General features: G+C 39.5%; 1 protein-coding gene across 6 annotated transcripts in view; it reads right to left on the bottom strand.

The window, feature by feature from the left end:
- zfhx3b (zinc finger homeobox 3b) overlaps window positions 1-14,038 on the bottom strand; it is a 541,496-nt gene that overhangs the window by 188,056 nt on the left and 339,402 nt on the right. For all 6 annotated transcript variants that reach the window (XM_043706688.1, XM_043706690.1, XM_043706687.1 and 3 more), the window contains one exon: window positions 10,208-10,439. In XM_043706688.1, the coding sequence (XP_043562623.1) occupies window positions 10,208-10,439 (232 nt within the window). The remainder of the gene's footprint in view (window positions 1-10,207; window positions 10,440-14,038) is intronic.

The following is a 14,038-nucleotide window of genomic DNA, read 5'->3' as shown; positions in this document are numbered from 1 at the left end:
ATAATTACTAATCGAAGCTTTCATTCAGACATGCATCAAAATATTAAGAGTGATGTTAGTGACCCTTGTAGTCGGCATATAGCCAGTTTCCAAGCACAAATGTGAGGAAGAAGGAGAATAAGAAGACTTGTAAATTAAGTAACTATCATTTACATGTTACAGTCAAATTTCTGAGTTTGAAAAGTGAGGGCTGTGCCTGGGATGGCAGAGTGGAGGGGTGATGGAGTTAGGGACTTTGGTGGAGATGTGTTAGGGATGAGCTTTGCTCAGCACCTGCAGTAGATAAATGTCATGTAGACTAAAGGCCATGAGCTATGTCCAGCCTCCTGGCTGATTTTTTGGAGAGTTTATCTGGTGACATTGTGTAACAGTGCAGCAAAACTATGTCCTGCCCGGTCTTCAGTTAAGTAGAAAATCTATGGGGAACCTGGGGCAAGGTCCAAGCAGAGATTTACGCATTTCTTAAGTGCAAACATTTAAATATCCCATTAATCAAGAGTGTTAATGCAGCCGTCCGGCTGTCAATGTCTATGGAGGCAAGTGCATCCTGAACTGAGGCTCTAAACACCACGTTAACAGTAGCCTGTACAGCCCTGCCAGACATGCTCCTGAGACACATTAACGGTTTGGGACAAGAAGTCCTTTGACTTACATAAGAGCAGAAAAGTTCAATTAAGACTGTCCTACATACTAAGGTTCTATATCTACATGCTAGTAGTGGAGAAGGGGTTGCAGTAGTGATGAGGACTGGACGAGTAATCCAGAACTCCAGGCTAACATTTTGGGGACAAGGGTTTGAAACCCATTGTGGCAGTGAAATATGAATTAAATAAGTATCTGGTATAAAAAGCAAGTCGAATGATGACCATGTAGTTACTGCTGATTATCTTAGGAATTCACTAATATCCCCAGGGAAGGACAAGCGTTTGACTTTTAACTGCTCTCTGGCCAATTATGGATGGGCAATGGCCTACCAATGAGGCCCCCCAAACAAAATGGACCAGTATGACATAGTGGGATAGTTATTAAACCATTCGGATCTGCTGCATATTTAACTGAGGTTTATGAAAGGTTCTATTTTTTTCCAGTCAAATTGCTTTATGAATCAAGTTGCACAGTTTCAATCCTCATGCAAAATGGACTGATAACATGAAAACTGTCCCAAAGTGAGCAACCAATTAGGAATGTCAATCAGATAGAACTAAGAGGCTTGTTATGGGAAATGGGAGTAATAAATACCATTGTTTAAAAAAAGGGTATATTTCTGAGATTAAGGGACTGGATATTTGAGGAATTTTTTGATTGTATGGATACAGAGGTTTCACCCCCCATTTCTAATAAATTGACTTTTTACAAGTTGTGGAAGGGAGTTGGGCATGTACCGTATCGACAGGAAACCCATGGAGCCATTTGAACTTAGTACTAAAATCAACAAATTCCATTTTCTCTGTTCCAAAAGCTTTTACCCGCTTGAACAGCTACACAGAGTGTCAGAAATTAATGGGGTAGATGTAAAATCTCTTGAAAGGAAGGGAAGGCTTGTAAAACCTTTATGATCTTGCGTTTTTTTAAGTATCTACTCATTAAACTTACAAAACATAGGCTGTAACTGTTAGAGAAAACTAAGAAAATATCCTCTGATGAGTGCTTTGATTTATTTTAGGCATAGTTTAGACAAGTGATAGCAGTTGATGGTGCAGTTCCAATTGATTTTTTTGTTGACATTCCCCATGGGCTAGCAGTATGTCATTATGAATCGTTGGCTGAGTTTCAAAAGCTAGAATTACTTTAGCATGAGGTTCTGAGTTCAAGGTTTTATTAACAGCTCAAAGAATCTGTTAAAGGATTTAAAATAAACAGAGAGAGTGCAAGAGAAATTCAACAGGTTTGGCAGTATCTATGAAAAGTTTAACAGATTTAACATATCGAGTCCAGTACGATTATTGCTCAGAACCTTTTTCTAGTATCAACGGTATTTTGGTTTTTTCCCCTATTAATGGATTGATTGTCTTTAATGCAGTAACTGAATAAATCTTAAATCTTATGATAGCTAAATATCTTGAAATTTAAAAATGCTGACTATATGAAAGCCGGGGGGGGGGGGGAGAGGTTGTATTCCTTATCAGGTATGAAGCAGAAAGACCTGCATTAGATTGTTGCAATCTTACTTTTTTCCCCACTTTGATCCTTTGATTTGCCCATGGTGATATTGTAGGAATGGCAATGACATGGATGATATAGAGTTAGGTATGGAAATATTGTATGGAAACTGAATGGGATGCATGCATTGCCTTGAGTTGGCATAGAAGTATGAGGATTAATGGGGAGTAGATAGGAATAAAATGTTAGCATCAAAGGCATGAGAGGCCACATGGGTGTGGAGGCGTAATGGGCAAGAAGGCAAAACAATTTCTGAAATAACTGGGGAAGGGTCTTTGGACACGAAATGTGATTTCTCTCTACAGATGCTGAGCTTTTCCAGCAATTTCTGCTTTTGTTTCGGAAACAACTGGAGCTACCAGAGAACTGAGGCTGGCTTTGTAAACAGCCTATCTTGGCACTCACCCACAGCTCAGTGGCTGTACACAATCTGCTTCTGGGTCCCACATCCATTTCTCTAGAGTGAAAACTGTGCATTTCAGGATACTTTTTCCAACATGGGTCTGGTCTTGGGAAATTTACTGACTCAAGTTACTCACACCTTTAGCTAAAGTTTGGTCACAAATCTGAACCACACTGCTCGAATAGAGTTCGGGAGCTTTGCTGTAAAATCAACTGGGCTGGAGGACATGATGTTGGTACCAGGTGACAAACTGAAAGTACATAGAAGTATGAGGATTAATGGGGAGTAGATAGGAATAAAATGTTAGCATCAAAGGCATGAGAGGCCACATGGGTGTGGAGGCGTAATAGGCAAGAAGGCAAAACAATTTCTGAAATAACTGGGGAAGGGTCTTTAGACACGAAATGTGATTTCTCTCCACAGATGCTGAGCTTTTCCAGCAATTTCTGCTTTTGTTTCGGAAACAACTGGAGCTACCAGAGAACTGAGGCTGGCTTTGGCTGGAGGACATGATGTTGGTACCAGGTGACAAACTGAAAGTATACCCAATCTCTCACCTTGATGAGCATAAAGAAAAGGACTAGTTATCATGCACGCTGAGGGAAAATGTTATGAAATACCACCTGGAATGTGAACTATAGTATGAATAATACAAACAAGGATAAATGAAGACTGAATTTAGCCAGCCTTCTGACCAGAGGAGCTTAGCATAAATAGGAGCAGAAGAAGAAATAATTGATTCAAAAGGATTCTTATCGTCTTGGTTTTAAGACTGGATCTTAAGCAGTAAATAATATTAGTATCACATAATAGGACCTGACTGTCAGGCTTAGCTGATGTATGTTGTCAATTTGTTTGAAAAATCTGATATTTCAATATTGGTTGCTGTTTGGTAATAAAGTAAAATGATATCTGCATTTATAGAATGTTTTTCCATTCAAGAGCTGAATAGTTTGCACAATGACTTATTCTTGAGAGTACAATGATTGTTCAGTTGTTTGTACATGCTTGCAATTTTACTGATAAGTCATTTTTTCTGGAATCTCCCCAAATTCTTCCAAGAGCCATTCTCAGCAAGAATGCCAAATGGGCAACCATTAACTGCTATCAGCTGCATGAATTCCATCATTAATAATGCGCTATGACGATAGCAGTGTGAGACATAAAACTCAATCCAATAAACAGTTTAAGCTGGATGTAAAAAGTCCCATGTTAATGTCTAAAGAGAAAAGGAATGTTCCAGTACCATGCTCAACATTAACCCCTTAAACAGTGCCATGAGAAAAGATTGAAAACTTGGCCATTTACTGCCGTGCTATTTGCAGGTCTGCGTTCTTTGAATACTGGCTACCTACCACATTTGCCTATACTTGAGAAAGTGCTATGGGGCAGCCTGTGAACATGAAAGGCTGTAAATAAATGTAAGACCTTCCTTTCTATCTCAAGGAAATAGGGAGGACAATCAAGAGTCTCCTTATTCAGTTCTCTGCCCAACGGCATTCATTCACCAAGTTATTCACTGAACCTCGTTGAAGTGCCATGACTTTTTACTAAGGATAGACTGCAAAGGCTATCTTCAAATCTATATCAGCCAGAATGCATGATAATCTGATCTACAGGCTTCTTAATAGTGAACTGAACTAACCAGTCCCATAAGTAATACTCTAACCAAGCTTTATATCTTCATTAGGTTTGTCAGACTAATATTACGAATAAAGTCTTTGAATCTACAATTCGTATTGGTAAAATAAAATTGTTTCAATATGAATAGGGAAAGCGGCCAAACGTTTATTTTTCACTTGTGTGAGATCATCTGCTCAGTTTGAACAATTTAAGGTTGGGTTGCTAAATACTGTATATGGAATCAAAATTGTCATGTCATAGTTTCCCCTGGACGGTAATAAATTTAAAAGGTGACTGAATTTCTGTCCAAAGGTCACATTATCTGTACTGTGTACTCTTAATAAGCCAAAATCAACAGACAAACTTCAGTGGGATATAAAATCAAGCCTGGTGCAGAGAGGGGTTCCAACTCACTATCAGTCTGTTTTTCGCTATTTGCATTGATCAAATTTGAGTGTCAATACTTGTGACACCTGCTTTGATCTAGGAACAAGTAGCATACCTGCACTGTAATGTCAATGTATATTTCAGGCTGTTGAATTTATGCACTTGCTAAGTTACCATGGTTGGAAAATTACAGAAACATACGTGGCTCATGGAAGAAAATTTGGCAGCCAGCTGATGTGCCATTTAGAAGCTTGCTTCAAAACCACACAGCATTCCTAATAGGATGGACAAACTCCCAGTCAGATTTCTGCCCCTCATTGATTGATTCAATCTGATTAGCCTGCAGCTCCAACATTGCCAGTAGTCTACAGCTCCATAGTGGGACTCCAGGTCAGTTAACTCAATAGCCCCCTTGATCCGGGATCTAGCCATGTCCAGGGGCTTCAGGCTAGGGAGGATTGGACAACTTAGGTGGGGGTAGATTTGAAAGAAATGGGAATATGGAAGGAATGGGTATGCTGTCTATTCAGGGGTTTCCTGAATGACAAAGGCACTCTCTAATGCCTTCTTCAGCACATTCAAAATATCAGGAATCAGACTCCTGAGCCAACTGGCCACATCAACCATGTTGACATAAGGAGGGAAGATGTGTTGGGTAGGCCAGAGGTTATTAAGGTGGACAAATCCCCTGGATCGGATGGGATATATCCCAAGTACTGAGGGAGGTGAGAGAGGAAATAGCTGGGGCCCTGACAGATATCTTGATGGCATCCTTAAATACAGGTGAGGTGCCGGAGGACTGAAAGGTTGCTCATGTTGTCCCCCTGTACAAGAAGGTTAGTAGGGATATTGCAGGTAACTACAGACCAGTGAGCCTGACGTCAGTGGTGAGAAAGTTGCTGGAGAAGCTACTAAGGGATAGGATCTATTTATATTTAGAAAAGAATGGGCTTATCAGTGATAGGCAACATGGTTTTGTATGGGGGGGAGATTGTGCCTTACCAACTTAATAGAGTTCTTTGAGGAAGTGACCAAGTTCAGAGATGAAGGAAGGGCTGTTGATGTCATATGCATGGACTTTAGTAAGTGTTTGATAAGGTACCCCATGGAAAACTAATAGAGAAAGTGAAGTCACTTGGTGTGCAGGGTGTTCTAGCTAGGCGGATAAAGAACTGGTTGAGCAACAGGAGACAGAGAACAGTAGTTGAAGGAAGTTTCCCGAAATGGAGAAAGGTGACCAGTGGTGTTCCACTGGGGTCAGTGTTGGGGCCACTGTTGTTTGTGATATACATAAATGATCTGGAAAAGGGCACTGTTAGTATGATCAGCAAGTTTGCAGATGACATGAAGATTGGTGGAGTAGCAGAAAGCATAGGGGACTGTCAAAGAATACAGGAGGATTATAGATAGGCTGGCGAGTTGGGTGGAAAAGTGGCAGATGGAGTTCAATCCAGGCAAATGTGAGGTGATGCATTTATGCAAGTCTAATTCTAGAGCGAATTATACAATGAACAGAAGAGCCTTGGGAAAAGTTGATTGGCAGAGAAATCTGGGAGTGCAGGTCCATTGTACTCTGAAGGGTGCTGCACAGGTGGATAGAATGGTCAAGAAGGCATATAGTATGCTTGCCTTCATTGGACGGGGTATTGAGTATAATAGTTGGCAAGTCATGTTAAAATTGTACAAGATCTTGGTTCGGCCGCACTTAGAATACTGTGTGCAGTTCTGGCCGCCACATTACCAAAAGGATGTGGACGCTTTGGAGAGGGTGCAGAGAAGGTTTACGAGGATGTTGCCCGGTATGGAAGGTGCTAACTATGAAGAGAGGTTGAGTAGGTTAGGTTTGTTTTCATTAGAAAAAAGGAGATTGAGGGGGGACCTGATTGAAGTTTACAAAACCATGAAGGAGTGGATAGAGACAAGCTTTTTCCCAGGGTGAAGGATTCAACAACGAGGGGGTCACGCTTTCAAGGTGAGAGGTGAAAAGTTTAAGGGGGATACATGCGGCAAGTAATTCACACAGAGGGTGGTGGGCATCTAGAAATCATTGCTAGCAGAGGTGGTAGAGGCAGGCACGATAGATTCATTTAAGATGCATCTGGACAAATGCATGAGCAGGTGGGAGCAGAGGGATACAGATGCTTAGGAATTGGGCGGCAGGTTTAGACAGTAGATTTGGATCGGCTCAGGCTTGGCGGGTCGAAGGGCCTGTTCCTGGGCTGTAAATTTTCTTTGCTCTTTGTTCTTTATAGGCAAGAGAACCACTATATTGGTGTCAAATAAACTCTGAACAAGTTTGATTCACTGTTACTATTTATTTACAAGTGGTGGATGAGCTGCTGACTTGAGTGCTGAAAATATTAGTGACAGGGTCTAATGAAAGCGAGAAACTGAAGAAAATCAAAATGGTGTCAGGGAAATTGATGGGACAAAAGGCCAATAAATCCCCAGGGTTTAATCAACACCCCTGAGCATTTAAGGGAATGGCCCTAGAAACAGTGAATACATTGGTGGTCATTTTCAAAGATTCTGTAAACCTACAGATTTTATAGTTTTTACAAACTGGAACAGTTCCTATGGATTTGAGGGTGAAATTGGTAGTGGAAAGAATGCTAAAGTTCATTATAAAAGATTTAATAACAGAGCACTTGGAAAAGAGTGACAGGCCTGGACAGGGTCAGCATGAATTTAGGAACAGGAAATCATGCTTGGCAAATCTACTGGATATTTTCAGGGAATTGATAAGGGGTATTCAGTGGACGTGGTTTACTTTCAGGACCTTCCTTTCAGGATACTTTTAATAAAGATCTGCATAACAGATTAATATGTAAAATTAAAGCCTATGGGATTGAAGGTAGTGGTTTGTACACAAAAAGTAAAGAATAGGATTAAACGGGTAATTTTCCAAATGGCAGGCACTGACTAATGGGGTACAGCAGGGATCAGTGCTTTGACCCCAGATATTCACAATATGCTTGAATGACTTAGATGACGAAATTAATTGTAATACCTCCAAGTTTGCAGATGATGCAAAGTTGGGTGGCAGGATGGTCTGAGGAGGATACAGAGATGCTTTGGTGTGATTTAGACAAATTGAGTGGGTGGGGAAATGCATGGCAGATGAACTATAATGTGGATAAATGTAAGGTTATCCACTTTGGTAGCAAAAACAGGAAGGCAGATGATTACCTGAATAGCAATAGTTGAGGAAAGGGGGAGGTACAATGGGACCTGGGTGTACTCGTACATCAATGCACACAGTGAAGAAGGTAAATGGTATGTTAGCCTTCATAGTGAGAGGATTCAAACATAGGAACACGGACAAGCTGTTGCAATTGCATGGAGCCTTGATGAGAATATTGTGTGTACTTTCAGACATTTTATCTTAGGCAAGAAGTTCTGGCTATGGACAGAGTGCCACAAAGATAGATTTCCTGGGATGGCAGGACAGATATATGAAGAAGAGAGACAGGATCTGTTAGGGATATACTCACTGGAGTTTGAAAGAATGAGGGAGCATCACATAGAAACCTATAACACCCTCTCGGACTCAACAGAGTAAATGCAGGAAGGATATTCCTGATGTCCAGGTAGTCTAAAATCTGAGAGTCACAGTTTAAGAATATGGGGTTGGGCCATTTAGGACTGAGATGAGGAGAGACTTTTTTACCCAGAGAGTGGTGAGCCTGTGAATTCTCTACCACTGAAAGCAGTTGAGGCCAAAACATAGAATGTTTTCAAGAAGGAGTTAGATACATTTCTTAGGGTTAAAGGGATCAAATAGTATGAGGAGAAAGCGAGTACGTGGTACTGAGTTGAATGATCAGCCGCAATCATGTTGAATGTTGGAACAAGTTCAAAGAGCCAAATAGCCTACTACTGTATTTATTTTCTGTTTCAAAGTTTCCAGGTGATGAAGAGTGCAGGATAGAGACTATAATCATGGTTAAAGTCCATTAACTACCATATATACTTATGTATAGGTCGAATTTTGAAGACGGTTTTTTCAAGCTTAAATTAGGGAGTTGACTAATACACAGGCACACATTTTGAGGGTCTGAAATTCAAGCTGCTGTTCGAAATACCGCATTATTAGTAAAAGTTGATCTGATCACCCAACTAATCCTGGGTAAAGAAGAAAAACACAATGAATTACAGTAAAGGTGATTATCGGATAAAAGCAAGAGCCCGGTATGAAAATTGAACATGTCAAAGATTCGTTAAAATCCTGCACAGTCATACTGCTCAACATCGTCATGGCCTGGTATAATGGCACACTTAAAATTAAACATTTGTTAAATTCTGAATGAGTAAGTGCCTTGAACTTTCCCGCCAAATTCTTTCCATTCCATATACTCTTGTAATGTTATGAACCTCAGCAATATTAACAGATTTGTCAAAGTATTAAAGACATACCAGTATGCGGCTAATATGTCTCACTTTTATTCAAATATAATGGCACAATTAAAATGATCAACTTTTTAACAATATTAACTTTTGGGCGCAGAGTGCACAAAGTGCGACAAGTCTCGATCGACTTCGTACTGGTCTGAATGAATGATTGAATCAAAACGTGCTGTAGTAAACCAAGTGTGGTAAGTAGAGTTATGAATGAATAAAGATGTGATATAGTAAACAAAGAGCAATGAATAGAGTTATTGGTTTGAATGAATGCAATTTAATACAATATATTAGGGTTGACTTATACAGGCGTTTTATGGAAAATACAAGATTTTTGGCTAAAAATAAGGAGTTGACTTATACATGAGATCAACCTATACACGTGTATAAATGGTCTTAGAGAATTCGTGATTGCAATATGTGTCTTAATTTAAAAGTATCTCTGCATTCAACCATGGTTGCGAGCACTATGCTTTCTTTTTAACTGTTCAGGATCCCCCTTAATCAAAGAACTTCATTATACATGAAGGACAGGGTAAACTTTAACTGGGATCAGTGTCTGCTTTATAATAACTGTCAATAGAATAAGGCCTATCCTTGATAGAGTGAACATGTAGTTCAAATATTGCACAATGTGTCACTGCCAATAGCTATTGCCATGAAAATCACAAGGATTGAAAGGGTCACACTCAAAGCCTTTTTTTGTTTTTGGTCCAGTTTTAGGAAGTACCAAGCAGTACAATGTTCATGAGGGTTCTTCTGGAAAAACACAGCATGTCAAGCAGCATCCGAGGAGCAGGAAATTCGACATTTCAGGTAAAAGCCCTTCACCAGGGCTTGATTGATTCCTGATGAAGGGTTTATGCCCGAAACATCGATTCTCCTGCTCCTCGGACGCTGCCCGACCTGCTGTGCTTTTCCGGCACCACACTCTCGACTCTGATCTCCAGCATCTGCAGTCCTCATTTTCTCCTTCTCCAATGCTCATGGCTTTGTAAGTGGATTTGGTTTGAGATAGATGAGCAATCAGCTCAAGATGAGTTCCTACTTTTAATGCATTCTTCATAAAGTTTAAACTAACTCATTCCCTTCAGAATCCATATCAAACATATTCCACAACCTGAAGTATTTTGATAAGCTAAATGAGTTTACTAACCTGCAGCCTTTGGTAGGTCAAGGAAAAAGTATTGGAGAATCTTTGTGAGAGACATGATAGAAATCAATGGTTCTTACCAGTCTCAGCAGCGGGACACTTGCGAATGGTGAATATTTGCCCAAGGTCATCATCATCCTCTGGCAAACCCTTCTGTAGCCGCTGTAATTTGCGCAGGCTCTCACTTCGTTGGTGTTTCATGGATCGAACGTGCTGAATCAGGTTAAGTTTTGCCTTGGTAGAGTAGTTACACAGTGAACAATGGTAGTAACATGCCTCAGCCTCCACCGTGCTGTCATGTTGCTGCAAGTGCTAAAAAGAGGAGAAAAATGAATCAATGTTTAATAACACTGATAAAATACTACTATTTAATCATGTTTTTAATTAGCATATTCTAATACTTTTACTTTAGAAGGCGCAATATCCAAGGCAGCACCTCTACTAATCAAAGTCCACATGATAAACCATCAGCACGTTCTTTCATCCTATATATATGATGCAGAGGTGGGCAAAGTTAAAAAAAATCACACAACACTGATTTACAGTTCAACAGGTTTATTTGGAAGCTCTACCTTTTGGAGCGCTGCTCCTTCGTCAGGTGATGAAGGAGCAGAGCTCCAAAAGCTTGTACTTCCAAATAAACCTACTGGAATATAAACTTGTCTTGGGTGATTTTTAACTTTATCCCTATGTAGGTGGCTTCCTGCTTGAATTGGTATTCTTGTGAATTGTCCTGATGAGTGCAAGATGAAAACCTTTGACAAAATGTCTCTTCTTTCAGTAACACTCAATATATTTTTCTTCTTTGTACAAATATATTTACTGATACTATCAATTTTATTTGCTTAGTTTACTCCTATACAAGAGACACTGGAGATGGTAGAGACAACACAAATTGAGGCTATCTTTCACTGGCAAAATTATATAATGTTGTTAGCAGACATTGTTTCTAATGTATAAGGTGTCAATTTATAGAATCCCAACATTATGAGCTGCCAACTGATTTGATTGGTTGACAGTTCTAGGAGTCTTTGCAATGCCAAGAGATTAATGCCGTACGAACTGCAGATCAAGCATATCCAGAGAGGGACTATGGAAACTGCACCAAGCTCAGTTATGAGTATGGGCAGGAGGGTTTGACCTGCATTGGGAAGGGACGAGTGGGTTGGCTGGTGAGTTTTGGGAGTATTTCGGTGGGTAAGGAGGTACCAACTTCAGACAGAATGCCACCAATGTCAAAAGAGTACCACCATGAAGGAAGTGCTCCACTCTAAATTCCTTCCTTTTTTAATGCCCTTTTGAAACCATAATTAAATCTGCCTCTACCACTTTTCTATTTGAGGTACAATCAGTATTTTATAAAGGTTCATGATAATTAACTTGCTTTTTAGACAAGATACTTTTATTTATAAATGGAGGATCTCATTTTTCACATCACTTTCTCAAACTTCCCAGCCTCCTTGAAAAATTAATGTTTCTCTTCCTGCACCTCCTTTAGAATTTTACATTTTAGCTTCTTTCACTTTTCTTTCTTTTTCCCACTAAAATGCATCACTTCATACTTCTTTGCATTAAGTTTCATCTTTGCATGTCAGCCTAATCCTCTAGTCAGTCTGTAGTGTCTTGATTCTCCCTCCAAATTCAGTATACTTCCTAATTTTCTACTACCTGTCAATTTTAAAATTGTGCCCTGCTCACCGAAGATTTTTAAAGATCATGAAAAATAATAATTCTAATACTGACCCCGGGAAACTCTATACCTTGCTCCATTCCAATAAATAACCGCGCAACACTGCACATTCCACAGTATTCAGCTAACTTCATGTTGAAAAACCACAATCATTCACATGCAGCTTTTCGCTTCGAGTAATACTGAACATTATTCCACAATTCTGATGCCAGAGAATTTGGTCTTGACTCTCGAGTCCTCCTAAAACAGTGAGTACATCAACAGTCAAATATTGAAGCGTTCTGGCTTACCAACAGAAGCAATTAATGTGAATTTGGTGTTTAGCAGTTGGGTGGGGAGGCAGTAATAAGTAAAGCAAGAACAAGTTAGATGCAATGGGAAACTTTAGGCTGGAAGCAAATGTAGGGGATTTCATGAACCTGTTGTGTAATTTGATAATGTAAATCAGGATTTCAGAGGTACACTGCTGGGGATTTTCCAATCATTTATTTAAAGTTCAGGAAACCTTTATCTGATATTGATACGATTTTAATTTTAATACGATATTGAACAAAATTTGCCACTTGCTCTGACAATTCCCCTGCACATTTAAGTCAGGAATTTTCCTACAGGACTTTGAGTTTCCCATCAGTATGAGGATGAGTAAGAACTAGGCCAATTTAAGAGTAGAATCAGGCAACATTTTTTACACAGAGTAATGACAACCTGAACCTCACTCCCAGAAAATGCTGTAAACTCTGAATCAATACCACTAAAAAAAAATCACATCTCTTAATTTCTATCTTCTGAAGAGATCTGCATTGCTTTAGCCTTGAATCATTTTTGTAAACAGTGAACCAAAGAACTAATTTAATTTTTCAGCCACATCCACTCTTCAATTTAAGATTTGTGTCTAAAGTTCATTTTCCCCCTCATTTCTCACATACACTTGACCTCTGACAATTGTTGCAATTTCCTGAACATTTCTAAGTATATATGGTTGATTGGCTGTTTCAAAAGTCCTTTTACACTTCGACCTTATTTTCTTCTGTCGCTTTGTTGAAATATTCTTGCTTTATCCCATCATTTAAACTGCTGATCAGCTTGACCTTCTAGCTCATAATTCTAAACTATTAAATGCTGTCTTTTAGTCTGTTTTCCTCCAGCCTCCACCCATTCTCTTTGAGCTCTGTGAACATCCTTTTCGAATATGCAACTTAAAGGTTTAATTGTATAATGCTTCATTTACTCCTGACTTATCCTTTATTTGCTCTGAACTTTACTTATGACCAGATTTACCAGCTTCCCCAATTCAACTCTTGATATAATGTCCCTTTTAGGGTTTTGTGGCATAGTGTAAACGTTCCTACCTCTGATACAGAAGACCCAGCTCCAAGACCCATGTGATACAGAGGTGTGCTATAATATGCATGCAAGGCTGATTAAAAATAAAAATGTCTCTATTGGTCAGTGGTATTAGTTAAAGAACAGTTTCATTTTTAGTTCTCCCTGAAATTTGTTGTTCTTGCGTTTGTTCTGTTGAGTGCAAGATCAAGAATTTTAGCAGCATGTCTCTTTCTCAGCTATCCCCATGTTTTCCAATAGCAAAAGGCTATTTATGTAACAGTGCTGTACCATCTAGAAATTACTGAGTTTACACATGCCCACTCTCCATTCAACCTTTAGGTAGTTAAAATTGTCCGATCATCTAAACACTGCTGAGGTCAGATGATTTCGTCAATTCCCTGGGAAACATCTGATCAATGTTGGATGTTTAGTTTCTCAGGCGGCAACAAATTCCCACTGAGTAAGTATTCCTTGTTTCCCTCATTTAAGTGCATCCCAAGTGACACAGAGTGTCCCTGAGGCCTCCTTGATGCCATGCCTTCCCAGACCTCTATGTTGCAAGATCATAGAATAAAATGACACAGAAGGAGGCAGTTTTAAGCATCCTGCCTTATGATACCCTTCTCAATCCCTCACCTCTTATTATTACTTACCCTATGACTCATAGTAATTCAACGTTCCTTTCCTGATTTACTTTTTATCTGATTTCTTTAAATATAAGTGGCTATCTTGTATCTCTAGAAGCTTTTCTTCTTTTGCCTTACTAGTTTAAACACCTTGAGAGAAAGTGAGGACTGCAGATGCTGGAGATCAGAGCTGAAAATGTGTTGCTGGAACAGCGCAGCAGGTCAGGCAGCATCAAGGGAACAGGAGAATCGACGTTTCGGGCATAAGC

Source organism: Chiloscyllium plagiosum, chromosome 17 (assembly GCF_004010195.1).
Source record: "Chiloscyllium plagiosum isolate BGI_BamShark_2017 chromosome 17, ASM401019v2, whole genome shotgun sequence".
Classification (NCBI taxonomy): Eukaryota; Metazoa; Chordata; class Chondrichthyes; order Orectolobiformes; family Hemiscylliidae; genus Chiloscyllium; species Chiloscyllium plagiosum.
The sequence above is the reverse complement of the archived record's forward strand: the minus strand, read 5'-3'. Positions and strand labels throughout refer to the sequence as shown.